At 36.2% G+C, this 18560-nt stretch overlaps 1 protein-coding gene across 4 annotated transcripts in view; it reads right to left on the bottom strand.

The window, feature by feature from the left end:
* The window catches only part of LRP1B (LDL receptor related protein 1B), a 2138546-nt gene that overhangs the window by 539614 nt on the left and 1580372 nt on the right, over positions 1-18560 (bottom strand). For all 4 annotated transcript variants that reach the window (XM_051849573.3, XM_070071546.2, XM_002712121.6 and 1 more), the window contains exons 38-41: positions 11271-11397; positions 10985-11136; positions 10565-10689; positions 7699-8070 (exon numbers count right to left, since the gene is read on the bottom strand). In XM_051849573.3, coding sequence (XP_051705533.3) covers positions 7699-8070; positions 10565-10689; positions 10985-11136; positions 11271-11397 — 776 coding nt within the window. The remainder of the gene's footprint in view (positions 1-7698; positions 8071-10564; positions 10690-10984; positions 11137-11270; positions 11398-18560) is intronic.

Raw genomic sequence — 18560 nt, 5'->3', positions numbered from 1 at the left:
GGGAGCTGGAGGTTGCCAGTGGTACTAGTGGAAGTGAAGGGGGACAGCCAATTCAAACCAATCCCTCCAAAACAGAACCCACGACTCAGCTGAGAGAGGTCTTGGGCAATTTTAAAACAGTACAACTCCAAAGGCTGTAGGAATGTACAAAACAGCTCACTGAGACAGGACATCTGAACACAATGCTGGCAGCAGCAGCAGGCAGGCGTTAGGCCAGTCACTCTAGTATGTTAAAGTGATCCAGACCTACCAGCAGAGGGAATGGCCCTCAGCCCCCACTGCCTCAGAGCTTGGTGGGAAGGTAGCCAGGCAGCTATGAGAGACAGGGGTGCCCTTTTGCCCTCAGCATCTGTGGGAACCCTGTGTGTTAAGACACTGGGGCCTCTATGGCTACGTGAAAAGGCATGGCTGGCTTTGGAGTTCTACCACACCCAACATGGGTGTTACCTTGGAAACTAGCCCCACCCTATAATATTGACCAGAGCGGCCGGCACCGTGGCTCAATAGGCTAATCCTCCGCCTTGCGGTGCCAGCACACGGGGTTCTAGTCCCGGTCAGGGCGCCGGATTCTGTCCCGGTTGCCCCTCTTCCAGGCCAGCTCTCTGCTATGGCCCGGGAGTGCAGTGGAGGATGGCCCAAGTCCCTGGGCCCTGCACCCACATGGGAGACCAGGAGAAACACCTGGCTCCTGCCTTCGGATCAGCGCGATGCGCCGGCCGCGGCAGCCATTGGAGGGTGAACCAACGGCAAAGGAAGACCTTTCTCTCTGTCACTCTCTCTCACTGTCCACTCTGCCTGTCAAAAAAAAAATATTGACAGAGCTCCAGGACCAGATCCATTGCACACCTCCTGGTATTCGCTGAAAGGACAGACATTCCACAAAGCCACCGAAGCATGACCCCAAAGATAAACAGCAACAGAAGAAAAAGGTAAAAATCAACTCCACAAATGTCAAAAAAAGAGTCAAAATTAAAGAAACAAGAATAAGGATGTCACCATGAACTCCCCAGAAGAACACAACAGCATTTCAATATCAGAATGTGAAGATGAAGGGATCAAGGGAATGCCAAAATGGAATTTAGAAAATTAATCAAAGGATTACTCAAAAAAAAAATCAGAAGCAAATCCACGAACTCATGAAAACCATATATGACATTAATGAAAATTTTTCCTGGGAAATTGAGAATATAAAGAAAAATCAAAATGAAATTTTAGAAATGAAGAATTCAATAGATTAAATAAAAAATGCAGTCTTAACAGCAGACTTGATGAGGCAGAATAAGGAATATCTGAAATAGAAGACAAATTTTTGGAAACCTTGCAGTCAGACAAAAAAAATTAGAAAATGGAAAACTTAAAAACAGTGTTGGAAATCTATGAAATATTACCAAATTACCAAACATATGGATCCTAGGATTTCATGAAGGAATGGAAAGAGAAGAGAACAGAAAGTCTGTTTACTGAAATAATTACAGAAAACATCCCAAGTTTGGAGAAAGAAAGGGATGTTCAAGTAGAGAAAGCACATAGAATTCCTAACAGACATGACCAGAAAAGATCCTCATCATGACACACTGTAGTCAAACTTTCCACAGTAAAACATAAAGATTCTAAAATGGAAACAAGAAAAATACGAGAGGGGATTGCCAATTAGACTCACAGCTGACTTCTCATCAGAAACCCTTTAGGCCAGAAGGGAATGCTGAAATATAGTCCAGGTCTTAAAAGAAGAAAAATGTCAACCTAAAAACAACCTTCAAAACTTGTATTAATGAATGAAGGCAAAATAAAAACCTTCCATAAAAAACAGAAATTGAAAGAATTTGTTAATACTTATCCATCCTTACAGAAGATGCTCAAGGATGTGCTACACACAGAAATATAGAAAGACAACCATCATTATGAAATAACGAGAAGGAAGGAGAAACACCAGTAGAAATACAAAAGAAATATAAAGTAAATAATAGGAATATATACAGAAAAAATGGCAGGGCCAAGTCACTACATATCAATAGTCACCTTGAATGTTAATGACCTCAGTTTTCCAGTTAAGAGATACAGACCTGCTGAATGGATTGAAAGAGAAGGCCTATCTATTTACCATTTACATAAAACACATCTCACCAACAAAGATACATGCAGACTCAAAGTGAAAGGATGGAAAAAGATAGTTCATGGTAACAGAAACCAAAAAAGAGCTGGTGTTGCTGTCTTATTATCATACAAAATAGACTTTAACATAACAACTGTTAAAAGAGATGAAGAAGGGCACTATGTAATGATTAGGGGGTCAATCCAACAGGAAGATCTGAATATACTAAATGTTTATGCACCCAATTACAGGGCACATGGATACTTAAAAATGTTAATAGACCTAGAGGAGGCATAGACTCCAATATAATAGTAATGAGGGATTTAAGTACCCCCTGTTCAGCAATGGACAGATCAACCAGAAAGAAAATCAGCAAGGAAACAACAGAGTTAATCAACAATATAGACCAAATGACCTAATGGGTATCTACAGAACCTTTCACCCACAGTGGCAGAATACACATTTTTCTCATCAGTACATGAAACTTTCTCTAGGATGGACCACATGTTAGGCCACAAAGCAAGTCTTAGCAAATTCAAAAAAATAAAAATCAATCCATGCATCTTCTCAGACCATAATGGAATAAAGCTAGAAGTCAACAACTCAAGAATCTCTAGAACATATGTAAACACATAGAGACTGAACAATATGCTCCTGAATAACAGTGTGTCATAGGGGAAATCAAAAGAGAAGTAAAAAATGTATGAAAAAAATAAAGATGACAATACATCATATCAAAACCTATGGGATACAGCAAAAGACAATCTTGTGCCTGCAGCGCCAGCACCCCGGGTTCCAGTCCTGGTTGGGGCACCGGATTCTGTCCCGGTTGATCCTCTTCCTGTCCAGTTCTCTGCTGTGGCCCAGGAAGGCAGTAAAGGATGGCCCAGGTGCTTGGCCCAAGGATGTAAAATATCTCTATGATGAATATTACAAAACACACTAAAGAAAGAAAAAGAAGACATTTAAAAATGGAAAACCTACCATGTTCATGAAAAGGAAGAATCAACATCATTAAATGTCCATACTACCAAAAGCAATTTACAGATTCAATGAGAGCCAAATCAAAATACCAATGATATTCTTCTCAGATCTAGAGAAAACAATGCTGAAATTCATCTTGAAACACAAGAGACCCTGAATATCTAAAGCAATCTTATACAATAAAAACAAGCTGGAGTAATGACAAATACCTGATTTTAAGACATACTAAATGGCAGTTACAATCAAAACAGCCTGGTACTGGCACAAATATAAACTTATAAACCATTGGAATAGAATAGAAACTCCAGAAATCAATCCATGCATCTACAACCAACTTATCTTTGATTAAGGAGCTAAAATCAATCTGTGGAGCAGAGACAGTCCCTTTAACAAATGAAGCTGTAAAAACTGGATCTCGGCAGGCACCGCAGCTCACTTGGCTAGTCCTCTGCCTGCACCACTGGCACCCAGGGTTCTAGTCCCGGTCAGAGCACCAGTTCTGTCTTGGTTGCTCCTCTTCCAGTCCAGCTATCTGCTGTGGCCCGGGAAGGCAGTGGAAGATGGCCCAAGTGGTTGGGCCCTGCACCCACGTGGGACACCAGGAGGAAGCGCCAGGCTCTTGGCTTCAAATCGGAGCACCACACCAGCAGTAGTGGCCATTTAGGGGGTGAACCAACGGAAGGAAGACCTTTCTCTCTGTCTCTCTCTCTCACTGTCTAACTCTGCCTGTCAAAAAAAAAAAAAAAAAAAAAAAAAACCTGGATCTCCACATGATGTAGAAGTTTGAATTTAGACCCTTATCTTACACCCTGTGCAAAAATCCACTCAAAATGGATCAGTAACCAAAACCTATGACTTGATATCTTCAAATTATTAGAAAACATGGAGAAAATTCTACAAGACATTGGAATAGGCTGTGACTTCTTGGAAAAGACCCCAGAAACATAGGCAATCAAAGGCAAAATCAAGAAATGGGATTGTATCAAGCTGAAAAGCTTCTGTCCTGCAAAAGAAACTCAGCAAAATGAAGAGGCAATTGACAGAATTGGAGAAAATATTTGCAAACTGCACAACTGATAAAGCATTAATATCTAGAACATATAAAGAGCTCAAGAAATTCAACAACAATACAAACAATCCAGTAAAGAAATAGGCAAAGGATTTAAACGGGCATTCTCAAAAGAGGAATTTCAAATGGCCAACAGACACTTATGAAAAATGCTCAGGTTTACTAGCCATCAGAGAAATTCAAATCATATCCACAATGAGGTTTCACCTCACACCAGTTAGAATGGATAGCATACAGAAATCAAAAAAAAAAAAAAAATGGGGAGAATGTGGGGAAAAGGTAATTTGACCCACTGCTGGTGGGAATGTAAACAGGTACAATCACTGTGGAAAACACTGTAGAGATACCTCTGAAACCTGAATATAGACCTACCAAATGATCCTGTCCTCCCACTCCTAGGAATTTACCCAAAACAGAAGAGAACATGAAAGAGATATCTGTACCCCCATGTTCATTGCAGCACAATTCACAATAGTAAAGATATGGAATCTACCCATATGTCCATCAACTAGTGAATGGATAAATAAATTATGGCATATATACTCTATGGAGTACTACTCAGCGAGATGGTCACGAGTGGAAACCATTATACTTAGTGAAATAAGCCAGTCCCAATAAGACAAATATCATGTTTTCCCTGATCTGATGCTAGAATATCTGAAATGTAATGTATCCAAGTGAAATTGTCATTTGGAGAATGGATGATTGTTTATAGCCCCTGTCTCTTCCTCTGAGGAACAATCTTTTTTTTGTTGTTTTCTTTCTCTTCATATTATTTGCTGAATTCCTTTACTTAGAGTAGGGTTAACTATAAGATCACTAAGTAAACTGATAACAGATCATCATAAAAATTAAGAATGGAAATCCAAGATGAGGGGCAGGGTTAGAATGTGGGTGGGAGGGAAGGGAAGCCCCACTTTGTTCCTAAATCTTTATATATGAAATATATGAAACTTGTATAACTTAAATAATAAAAAAATAGAAATACCACAAAACCTATTAGGGTATCTATCTCTGAAGTCAGACATGGACTTTTTACTTCATCAAATTAGTCAGCTTGAGCTTCACACACACACACACACACACACACACACACATTCTAAGCAAAAAGTGGTGTATACTTATCTTGGAGTATTATTCAGTCACATAAAGAAATGAAATTCAAATACATGCTATACCATGAATGTACTTTGAAAAAAATGATCAGTGGTAAAGAAAGCCATACACAAAGACAAATATTTCAGGATTCCACTTACTGAAATACATAGAATTTGCAAATTAACAGATACAGATAGATTTGTGGCTACCAGAGGCTGGAGAAAGAGAGAATGGGAAATTACTGCTTAAACAAATTTCTGTTTGAAGTGATGAAGTTTTCAAAAAAACTGAAAAGGTAATTTAGTGCCACTAAATAGTACAGCAAAACTCATTAAAATCACACATGTTAGATAGATAGATACATAGATAGATAGATAGATAGATAGAGGAGTTCCTTAGTTGGGTGGGTCAGGTAGTGGGAGCAGAAGAGGAGGCAGAGAAAAAGTAAACCCTTTACCTTTACTCCATGCAACTCAGTATAAAACATTTTTTTTAAAACTTTCTTGAGATTCTCTGCTTTTCCCCAGGTATATTTTTGTTCTGTAGACCTGTACTATATTGTGTATCTATTTTAAATTTTAAATCAGTATTTGTTTACTTATGGTTTTCTTCCCTAAGCTATGGCTTCTACAGGGTTATGTAGTCATACCTCAGGCATAGAAGATAAATAAGTTAATGATATCTTATAATAGGGGAATTTTCACCTCTGAATTATTCCAGTCTGGGGAAACAGAGGAGCTAAGAGTATTATAGTGTACATTTTCATAGAGACACATGCAGCCAATTAATAAATCTCAAATATATATTAATTCCATGGCCAGTAGAGCTAGAATATCTTTTACACGCACACACACACACACACACACACGGCAAAATGGCATGTGCCAGAAATACACAAATTGGCAACAATTTATCAACAGGTATGGTAACCTAGAGAATAAAGAAACAAAAAGGTATATTTCTAAAGTGGTTTGTTGAACTGATTTAGAAAGGCAGAGTAGAATTTTAATAAGCAAAGAGGACTGTGAAGAATATTCAATGTTTAAAAGAATAAAATGGAGAGTGACAAGCATAAGATAACAATAACAATTTGACCTAAAAATCCTATTTTGCATAAGGATAAACATGATTAGATGCTAGATTTTATTAGTTAATGTATAAATACCCATTAATACAAGACCACAGTTTTTACATATTAGATTTTCATAAGCTACTCAAATAGAAAAGATCATTATTAGAAAAAGTGAAAGGGAAAAAGCCTCTCCATAAACAGATATGTAAATGCTATTTGATCCGGTCTTTTTATAGAGAAATATGATCATCTATAAGAAATACACATTACTTAATTATCATTCATCTTGTAATTCTATGCCAAAAGAGAAATACATACTTATATCTGTGAATAAGCATATTCATATATGTTCTTTTTGACATTGTATAGAATGATGAGATCCTATAGACAATTAAAAATATCAGAGAATTAGTTTGCCCTTGATAGAGAACTAGGCAACAGCTTCCAAAGAAACAAGATGGAGTCTGTGCATCAAAATGAAAGCTTTGCAATATGTCTTTTAAGTGAAAAGAAAGCAATTAGGTGAATAATGCATTTAATATCATTGCACTTTTATAATTAAAGTAATATATTCATACATCCTGAAAATATGGAGACACGACATCTGTCAATTTGGCGTCAGCTAACTGTATTGATGTCTATAATAATGAGGAAGGAATTTACCTGAAGAACTTATAATCAATGCACACATTATTTTGCCATTTTTAAAGCAAAGAAATAAAAGATTGACTCATTATATGAAATTTAAAAGTGTAGACTATTTGGAAATCACATACAAGTCGATGGTATATCTGGAATAGGAAGATGATCTTTGCAAAATATCACAAAAATGAAGTTTCTCTGAATTATATGGGTAATTCACACTGAAGGCTAAGTACGAATAAGAATGTCCTAGTAAACATTAAAAAACATTAGATTACTTCTATAATAACATTTTCTTATCATACTACTACAATTAAGTACATGTATGTATACATACACACACACAAAATAATTTGACTTTTATTGAGAAATACAACTAACTGAATATTATTAGCCAGATAATCTTAAATATTCAATTTCATTCACTGGAAGAAAATCAATTAAATAGTTTATAATGAAAAATTATCTTCCATGAATTTTAATGCATTTATTTTTAGAAACATTATGAAGAAAAATTAAAATTTCTATGATTGTAAGTCAATATCACAATATGCATGCTGTATATGCTAGCAGTTGGCAGATACTTTGACATCTGGATTGGGGGTGTCTGAAGACATATTCACATGCACTACTGAATATAAATGCTAGGGAAATGTAGTTGCTACACGCATTGACCACTATTTCTGTTGTAATCCAAGTGAGACTCATCTCCACCAAACTACTTAATAAAATTGTACTTACTTTCAACAATTATTCGTCTGTCTTCCCAGTTATCTTTAATAAGCTGTATATTTCCAAAGTGGGCATCGCTGTAAAAGATTCGGTTAGTGCCTTTTCTTCTTTGCTTATAGTCAAAAGCCAAAGCTATGACATTCTTGAAATAATGTGGATTCTCATATGGTCTTATTGGAGAATTTAAATTGGTTTCATCAGAAAGATGTATACTTTTTAATATTGTTCTCCCTGAATAGAGCAAATAGCCTTCATGCCTGAGGCAAGTAACTCCATCCTCCGCCAAATATCCATGGGCACAAGCGCAAGTTCTTCGAGAATGTCCTCGATAAAGGCAGAGTTGCTTGCAGCCACCATTGTCCTTGGCACAAACATTAGTTCCTAAGGAAAAGATACACATACACAGACAAACACACACATACACACACACACAGGGTTATGTTTTTCTTTTTTTTATATGCTTTAATTTATAGAAATACAAAAAATACATTGCTGAATATTCTAATTTTTATTCTTAATTTAGTGACTCATCAATAAATAAAAAGCACTATCAAGTACTGATTTCTTTTTAAATCACAGTGGCTTAAAATCTTAGATTTCTTACTTGAAAATTCATTTTCTTCTGCTTTCCTCACTATTCAAATAAAAGCATTAAAATTTTCTCTTAGTCAATTAAACATATAAATACTTTGTAACTTGATACAGATATTACAATAGGTTTTATATATTTCAATTTTTGGCACAAGTACCTGAATCACTCAAAATAGGAACTGATTTCAACAAGAGAAACACACACACACACACAAAGACTGCTTTAAACTCTGTGTTTTTGAAGTATTTAATTCACAAAGAAATTTGTGGCCCAATGTGCATAGCCTCTAAACCAATTGGGGATAAAATTTTAGTACATGTTTGAATGAAGGTATAATATGTTTTTTAAGAATTTTTCATCCAGGACTGGCAATGTGGCACAGCTGGTTAAGCAACTGCTTGTGACAACAGCCATCCAATATCAGAGTACTGATAGGAGTCCCAGCTACTGCGCTTCCAGCCCAGCTCCCTGCTAATGCAGCTGGGAGTAAGAAGATGATGTCCAAAGTAAGACCCCTCCAACCCTTGGGAGATCAGGATGAGGTGTTTAGTTCCTGGTATAGGTTTGGCTAACATCTGGTTGTTGCATCTTTTTGGGGACCACTAGATCAAATATCTTTTTCTCTGTTGCTCCTTCTCTATCAATCTGCTTTCAAATAAATTTTTTAAAAAAGTCTTTTTTGGGAGAGGATTCCTTTTTTTAAGATGACCACATTTTTTTTTTATTTTTTAAATTTTGTTTAATGAATACAACTTCATGCATTTAATATACACAGATTTGGGAACATGATGTTTTTTTCCCTCCTACCTCCCTCTTACCCATATTTCTACCATTTTTCCTCCTCCCTCTTCCTTTCCCATTGTTATTTTTTTTTTACAGAGATCAATTTTCAGTTAATTTTTATACACATAAAATAACCCTACACTAGGTAGAGGGTTCATTAATTAGTATAAACAAACAAACAAAAAAAATTTCCTATTGGTTAAGTTCTGTTTGGATCTGTTATTGTCTCTGAAAGTTTTATGTCTCTCTATAATGAATTACAATTTCTTTCACTGATTGTAAATCATATCAGCTTCATAATACATGTATTAAGGAAATTACGACTTCAGAAGCATCTCATACTAAAAGCATCATCTTTTAGAGCCTGAACAAATTGGTATTTTAATGGGTAAACCAACATAACAATTTCAGCTGCTTTTTACTTTTTCAGATGTTAATCACGTCTTTTTTGTCAAATGTTTATTGAGTTTTTCTGTATTACTTAGTGCAAGCCTATAAAAAAGACAAGGGAAATATGTAAAATGCCCTTGTCCATGTGCTATCATGTACAAGTATGATCTATCATAAATTATTTTTTAATCTGCTTATTTATTTATTTGAAAGACAAAGCAATACTTGGGAGGATGAGAGAGAGAAACAGAGAGGAGAGAGAGAGATAGAGAGAGAGTGAGAGAGAGAGAGAGAGAGATCCTTCTGTTGGTTTACTCCCCAAATTCCTACAATAGCCAGGTCTGGACCCGGCCAAAGTCAGGAGGCTGGACCTCAAACCAGGTATCCCACATGGTTTGCAGGGGCCCAAGTACCTGGGCCATCTTCTGCTGCTTTCCCAGGTTCAGTAGTAGGGAGCTGGATCAGAAAATGAGCAGCTGGGACTCAAACTGGTGCTATGATGTTGAATGTTGGCATCTCAAGCAGAATCTTAACCTACTGTGCCACAATGTGGGCCCCTGTGCATTCATTTTAATGGATATTATATTTATATGACATCCATAAGAAATTAGAAGGTTAAAATGTAAAGTTTTCTGCACCAAACTAAATGTATCATTTTAATTCCATTTTAAGAAAATTTTAAATTACCCTTATATGAGATTTTATCCATTACTTAGGTTTGACAAATGTTTAAAAATAAAAGAAAGAGAGGAAAATAAGATAAAACCGACATCCCTTGGTCTCTGTAGATGATTAGTTCCAGGATCCTCATTAGGTACCAGACTACCCAGTTGCTTCTGTCTCTTATATAAAATGATATAATTGAGGTATAGCTCAATATAAACCTATATCTTCCCCTATACTTTCTATCATCTCCAGGTTGCTTATAATATTTAATAAAATGTAAATGCTATGTTCACTCATTATTAAAATAATTTGAAATATGGCAAGAAAAAAGGCTGTCCAAGTTCAGTACAATTTTTTGAATAGTTTGTATACAAAGTTTACTGAATGTGTGGAACATATAGGTGCAAACAACTGCTTATCATAAATTCCTTTAAGAATGCTGACCTTTCTCTCTTACTCGATTAAAGACTTTCACCTCCTTCAAGTTGACTCCAAGCCCAGTCCTCATGGTTACCATTTCTGTGGCGTCGTTCTTGTGGCCCCTTCTGACAGACCCATTAGCATGTGCTCTGCCAAGAAGTTGAACATACATGATCAGCAGTCTTCAACAACTTAAAACAAACTGTCATTTAAGTTAAAGATAACGAGTAACCCATGGGAAGGGAAAGAAAGCCACTATAGTCTGTGATATTGAAATGCTTCGAGTCTGGAATAGCAAGAGAGCTGCCTCTTCTGTGTAAACTGCATGGCTTCGTGAGATCCTTCCTTTGACCTTGCTAAGGAATGACTAAATCTACAAGGGTAAAGCAACTGGCACGGAGAGAACAGTCTGAGACTCAAATACTTATGAAAAAAATAAATTACCTGTCAGACCAGTAGATGTAAGCCCCAAAGACTGCCACTGAAAACATATCCACATTGCTCCCTGACAGCACCATCTCACGATTCCCTCCAGTCTCAAGGTCAATTCTTTCTATCTTGTCTGTGCGAGCATCACACCAGTACAATTTGTTTTCCTAAAGATCGATTGAAAAGTAATATTACAACCTGGTTTTGATTGCTTTATTAAAGAAATAAGGGAACACTAAAAGTAGACTGATGCAAGTTGGCAGTTAATTCATTTTGAAAACTTAAAAGAAATCCAACAGACCTCATAGTCAATGGAGATGCCATTTGGCCATGCTATCCCCATGCTTACAAGGACAACCTTCTCTGAGCCATCTAAGCGAGCCTTTCCAATGCACGGCATCTGTCCCCATTCAGTCCAGAACAAGAAGCTGAAATTAAATTGTTGGTTTATAGTAATATGCAGATAAACACAAAAAGTATTAACAGCAATAACACTGACACTAACAGAACAATAATACACACCAGGAATTAATTTATAAATGTATTTATTTTTGCATTCAAATATCTTCATTGTGAAAAATGCTTAGCCAGCAATTGCAATCATGAGAATGGATTCAAACCCTACCAAAATACCTTATGTACATTCTATTTCCTGCTGAAAGGCTCCTCTCCAACCTTTTTGCGTACTGTGCTCCTATTTGTCATATCTCCCACATTTCCTACAAGAAGCATTCTGTGTCCTCCCAGGTGATTGCACCATATACTAAGTTTCTTTACATGGACTAGAGTGAAAATTTATACTGATATTTCTTTATATTGTTATATATTATTAATATTTTTGCCCATGGTAGAATGTAAATTCAGTCAGAACTGGGCTCTTTTCTCATTTTATTCACTACTACAGCTACAAGAATAGATAATTAGAAAATTTCAAAAATTAAAGTGGTAGAAAAACATTGATCTATGAATGTACATACGAATGCATCACAATTTTCAATTCTCTCCCTGTGGTTGCTGAACGTTTATTATTATAAATTATATAAATTATGTGAAGCAAACTTAAAACATGTTTCATACAAAAGCATATATTTTTATTTTTGTAATCTCATAAAGCATAGTGTAATGTAGGAGAAAATAAAATATGAAAAGAAAATATGGGTTATGCCAAAATCAAGTCAAAAAATAAAAAGTAAAATAAATGGAATATACATAGTTTAAGTATTTATTCATTCATTTATCCAATAAATGTGACATTTATATGTTAAACAGAAATCCATGCTATTAAATATTATTCATTCTTTAATTTGAAGTGATATCCATGGAAGCTTTTATATAAATATCAGTATACCAATGACTAGAGTTTAGAAAAATACATTAAACATATTCATTTGTTTAACAAAAATGGCTGTGCACTCTGTGCACCTTTGAATACATATGTATGAATGACTAGACACACAAGAGACGGTGAAACTGCACAGATAGAAACTGAAGACTTGCAGTCGTAATTTGTATATATAATGTGCTATTAGAAAAGATATATAAGCTATATAGAAATGTTGTATTCTCTTGATGCATATTAATAGTTGATATTTTTCCAAAAATGCTTTATAAAATTAATTGTATAACCAGACAGAAAAGAGGTGAGGCTAGAATTTCAATTTTATTAGCCCTGAAGATAATTTCATTCATATTGATAATCTCTGTAAATTAGAAAGAGAAAACATAGAAGCAAGAAATGCACCTAATATTTTATTGGTAAGATCATATTATAGAAAGCACAGAAATCTATAATTATATCAATGTCAATATTTCTAAGATCTACAGATAATCTTTTAGGATTAAAATATTGTTTTAAATAACTACTAGATAAGATTTATGACTGAATTTAAACTTTTTAAGGACAAATTATGTTTATGTCAGGGAATGTTTTACAGTGAAGAAAGCACTTTGTAGACTAGCATGCACACGTGCTTAGTTACTCAATCTCATTTTTATCATGTACTTTTGACATGCTAAAAGGTTCAAATATGGAAGGAAATGTGCACAAACTTTTGCTTAAGAGTAACTTGCTTTCAAATGTTCTAAATAAGTAACAAAATATTATTTTGAGTAATATAGAAAAGCCGTTTCACCTATGTAGCCCTAATTCTCATAGCTATTCAAATTAAGACTTCATAACCGCATGGTCAATAAAGGGACAAGCCAAGAACCACATGCAGGCTTCACTAAGCCAGGTCAGCACCGCTTCCTCTAAAGCGCACTGACTTACCAAACAGAAAGAAAAGGCCGGCGCCTTGGCTCACTAGGCTAATCCTCCGCTTTGCGGCGCTGGCACACCGGGTTCTAGTCCCGGTCAGGGCGCCGGATTCTGTCCCAGTTGCCCCTCTTCCAGGCCAGCTCTCTGCTGTGGCCAGGGAGTGCAGTGGAGGATGGCCCAAGTGCTTGGGCCCTGCACCCCATGGGAGACCAGGATAAGTACCTGGTTCCTGCCATCGGATCAGTGCAGTGCGCCGGCTGCAGCACGCCAGCCGCGGCGGCCATTGGAGGGTGAACCAACGGCAAAGGAAGACCTTTCTCTCTGTCTCTCTCTCTCTGTCCACTCCTGCTTGTCATAAAAAAAAAAAAAAAAAAAAAAAAAAAAAAAAAAAAAACACAGCAACAGTTTGTTATGTGAAATGTTATTTGTTCCTCAGCTATAAGAAATGCAAAAAGAAATTTCTGTACTTACATACACAAAAGAAAACATGAAAAAGATCTTATTACTGAGAAACACATCTCTCATTTTCTAGATAGTCCTACCTTAGTTGTTTCAAATTTGTAATACTTTCATGAAAGGAGGCTTCCATCAGTAGACATGTCAACACAATTATGCTTAAAAGTTATTCTACATATTTTTATTTCCATGATTAATTTTTATTTACTTAAAATGTGAAGGGGGAGAGAGATTTTCTATTCGCAGGTTCACTCTTCAAGTGACCACTACAGAGAAGTTCTATCCATGTTGGAACCAATTGCACAGGACTCAGTGTAGGTCTCCCATACATGTGGCAGGAACCCAAGTACATGAGTTTTTACTTGCTGCCTCACAGGGTACATAGTAGCAAGAAACTGGAAGCATACGGGAGGTAGGTCTTGAAACCTAGCATTGTGATGTTTTGGTTTTGTTTTTATTGTTTAAGATTACTTTTGCTATCTGGAGTCTCTTGTGTTTCCATGTGAATTTTTAAAAAGGATTTATTGACTTATTTTGAAAATCAGAGTTACAGAGAGAGAGGGAGAGAGATGGAGAAAGAGAGAGAGAAGACACACAGAGATCTCTTCCATATGCTGGTCACTCCCCAGATGGCCATGATTGTCAGTGCTTGGTGAGGCCAAAGCCAGGAGCCAAGACCTTCATCCAGGTCTCCCATGTGGGTGATGGGCCCAAGCACCTTCGTCATCTGTCGTTGCTTTTCCCAGGCCATTAGCATGGATATATATTGAAAGTGGAGCAGCTGGAACTTGAACCTATGCTTATATGAGATGCCAGTATTGTAGGCTGCACATTTACCTGCTGTATCAAAATGCCACCCACTCCGTAAGAATTTTAGGATCATTTTTTCTAGATCTGAGCTGAATGTCATAGGTATTTTGATTTGGATTACACTGATTCTGTAAATTGGTTTGGTTATTATGAATATTTTATATTAATTTTTCCTATCCACAAACATGGTAGATTTTTCTATTTTTTTGTATTGTCTAGTTCTTTCTAATTTTTATTGTATGTATCTTCTACATCCTTAGATAAATTTATTCCAATATAAATTTATATATTGTGAATGGAATTGATATTAAAAGTTCTTTCTCAGCCAGGGCATTGTCTGTATATATGAAAGTAATTGATTTTTGTGTATTGATTTTATGTCCCACAACTTTACCAAATTCTCATGACTTCCAATAATCTCTTAGAGGAGCCTTTTGGCTTCCTTATGCATAGGATCATGTCACGTGCAAACAGGGGTAATTTGACTTCCTCCTTTCCAATCTCTATCCCTCTAATACATTTAATATATCCCATTAATATATTTTTCTTGCTTAATGACTGGCTAAAACTTCAGGAACTATACTGAATAGTAATGGTGAGAGTAGGCATCCTTGTATGGTTATAGATCTCAGTGGAAATGTTTCCAGCTTTTCTCCATTCAATATGATTCCAGTTGTGGTTTCATCATATAATGCCTTGATTGTGTTGAGGTATGGTCCTTCTATACCATACAGGGCTGTTAAATTCAAAACAATCTGGTATGGGTAGAAAAATAGACATGTGGACCAATGGAATAGAAAGAATCCCCAGAAATTAACTCTGTCATCTACAACCAACTAACCTTTGACAAACAAGCTAAAATCACTCCCTGGAGTGAAAGCAGAGCATCTTAGAATTAGCACCTTGAGGTCCTTTGGGATTTATAAACCAAATGTTAGGAAAGAGCACTTTTTATGCTTGTAAAACAGCAGTGAGAAGCATCATTGAAGATAATAATTTATCTAAATAACTTTAATGAATATATTCTTAATATCTAAACATGCTTTTAAGTGATAGAAATCTTTTGTTGCCCGCTTTTGATATCCCATGGAAGTGAAGATTCAGTAATGGAATTACTATTGATTTTGTGTCTCTATTTGAGACCAAACTTCGCAGTTATGAAGTATGTATTGGATTGTATGATATGGTCAAGAAAATTGACTTTGGAGTGTTTTCTTGATAAATCTAACACTGAAAAATAGTGTCCCACATCCAAAAATTTTCAAAATTATCAAAAATCAAATGTTATGCTATATAACTGAATTTTTCCAGGATAGTAAATTACAATATTTGTTAAGCTAAAGTGAAAAATTCCTTACTTACATAAACTTGCCAGAATCAGAATTTAGAAAAATAATGTTTAACTCTTACCTCAGAATCAGCCCTAAAGGCCTTCTGGTCTATCTGAAAAACCAATTAGAGCGGGTCAGGAATGGAAAGTCAAAACACTGTGGCCAAGTGCCCTGCATGAAAGACTTCTGTGGGTGAGACCCCAACAGAAAGAAGTGATCAGCAAAGAAGGATGTACTTTTCTCTGAAGGGAGAAGAGTACTTCCACTTTGCTTGTGTACTTGTCCCAATACTGTAGGAGTTTGTAGATTCAAAAAGCTTCCATAGCCTAAGCAGATCATGTCAAGAGCCTTAGGTGATCACTGACCTCGTACGTAAGAGTGTTAACTTCTAAAAAACAGGAGTCACTGTGCATTTACATCCCATGCAAGACCTCCCATGCAAGAGTTGGATTATGAGAGTTAATAGTAAAACTTGATCACAAAGATTTACCTTGCTTTAATGTATTAAGTGGAAGACATTATCTGTGTATCATAAGCTTCAGTAATGCCTAAGTGCTCACAAAAGATGCACCATTCTTGAGTTCTTCTCCAAAGTTAACTCCATCAAAAAATATAGATAGATAAGTCAAACCTCAGAAAGGTTTACTTTTATTGAATTAAAAAAATATTTTCTTTTTCTTATTGTGAAAACAATCCTGTTGGTGTTCTATTGCACAGTAGGGTAATAATAATAAACAATAATATACTATGTTCTTCTAAATAGCTAGAAGTAAGATTCTTGAATGTTCACACTACAAAAACCTTAAATATATGAAGTGATGGATGCTAATTATCCTAATAAGATCATTAAAATGTATGTACGTATCAAAATATTACACTGTACCCCATAAATATGTACAATTACTATTTGTCAATAAATAAAATAAAAATAAATAAAATAAAAAATAATAAAAATAATGCTTAAAATTGACTTTCAAAAGTGGTTTGAAGAATTACAGAAAAACTGTCAGATCTCACACAAAGATCTCTACTGTCTTATTCAGTCTCTTAATTTTGGTCAGGAAAAGGGTACAATGAATACCTGAGCCAATTTCCTAGACTAGAATGACAGAAAAAAGATCACATTGGGTAACACTGGCATTCCCATGGGCATAGCATGAACTTACTGGATTCTAAGAATTTATTGTTTTTATCATATGTCAATTACACAGCTATCAGAATTAATTTCATGGGCAATTATGCTTGTAAAGAAAACAGCCACTTTCTGTCACAATTAGATATATCTAAGCTAAAAACATATATTGCAATTAATATATATGTCCTCAAATAAATTCAAAGAACTTATTCTTGAGAAACAAAACTAGCATTGATACCAGAAGTCTGATTTTGGTGAGGGAAGAATAAAGGTGCATGGGGAAGAAAGAGAAGAGTGACATGTCCAAACCTCCAAAAGGGTCGCAGTATTAACTGGGATTCTAGCACTCCATGTGTGGGGAGCAGCCCGGACTGGACTGAGTTACTGGAATTAAGACTTATTCTATGCATCTGCTCTCCCACAATATGGCGCTGGGAGAGAAGTAAACAGCTTCCGCACAGCTGCCTCCAGTTCAACCAATAAACTGTAGGACTTGCTACTGATTGGAGGAGAGCAGCGTACTCGGCGTGTGGGCAGCCGAGTTGGGATTGGCAGAGGAGGACTATAAAGGAGGAGAGAGACGGCATGCACCAGGAACATCTAAGGGGAACATCTAAGGGGAACATCTAAGGGGAACACCTGTGCAGCCCCCCGAGAGAGCCGGCCGGCGGTGTGCCGCTCCCCTGCGGAAGTGGGGAATGTGGCCAGGGGGAACTGCCCTTCCACGGAGGTGGAAGGGATAGTAGCCAACCCGGGAAGAACCAGCAGCAAACCCGGGGAGGGCCGAGCAGACGAAAGAACAGCGCAGGGTCCTGTGTCGTTCCTCCACGAAGAGGGGGAGCGACACCATGTATATGAATAGCAGTGATAAGTAAGTACATTGAAGCAATGATTTTCCTTCAATTTAAGAATTTCTAGCTGTAAAACTGATTTCCTGAAGCTTATAATTTAGTTGTTTTTTTGTTTTTGTTTGTTTGTTTTTTTTACAATAAGCTTGACATTTCTTCTTTGTCCTTTGCCTTCCCTCAGTGAGGATGACTTGGATGCCTCATCAAAGAAGCTAAAGAAAATCTGAGGCCATCCAAATGTTCCCTGCCAGCCTAAAAATGAAGATCATATAGCCCCTTGTCTGGGCAGCTGACTACATCCAGATAAGAATCAAGACTATCACTGTGTCCTCTCTTAAGGAGAGCACCAGGAGATTATACCTGAAAGATGACAAAGAAACACAACTGCAGCTAGCTTTATATGACCAGGAGCTTTTCATCTGAGAAGAAATTATTGGCAATTTTCAATTTCCTAGCATATACACTGGTATTATTTAATATTCATAATAACTGAATCCCTTAGACACCACATGTCTATATCTCCATTTTCAAGGCACAAGCAAAGCCATTTAATATTATAAAAGTTGGAACCTGAATTGACATCCTTCCTCCCCCATGAGGTGTAAAACAAATGTACAGCTTTCTCTATTCCTATGAGGATTTCTTTACATTTTCTTTTTCTTTATTTATGTGTAATTTGTTTTGAGAAAGTATTACATGACAATATTGATTCACTGTTTAAGTCCTAAAAGTATTATCATTGCTTTAAAAAGTT

Source organism: Oryctolagus cuniculus, chromosome 3, assembly GCF_051225735.1.
Source record: "Oryctolagus cuniculus isolate XC-2025 breed Fujian yellow rabbit chromosome 3, ASM5122573v1, whole genome shotgun sequence".
Taxonomy (NCBI): Eukaryota; Metazoa; Chordata; class Mammalia; order Lagomorpha; family Leporidae; genus Oryctolagus; species Oryctolagus cuniculus.
The sequence above is the reverse complement of the archived record's forward strand: the minus strand, read 5'-3'. Positions and strand labels throughout refer to the sequence as shown.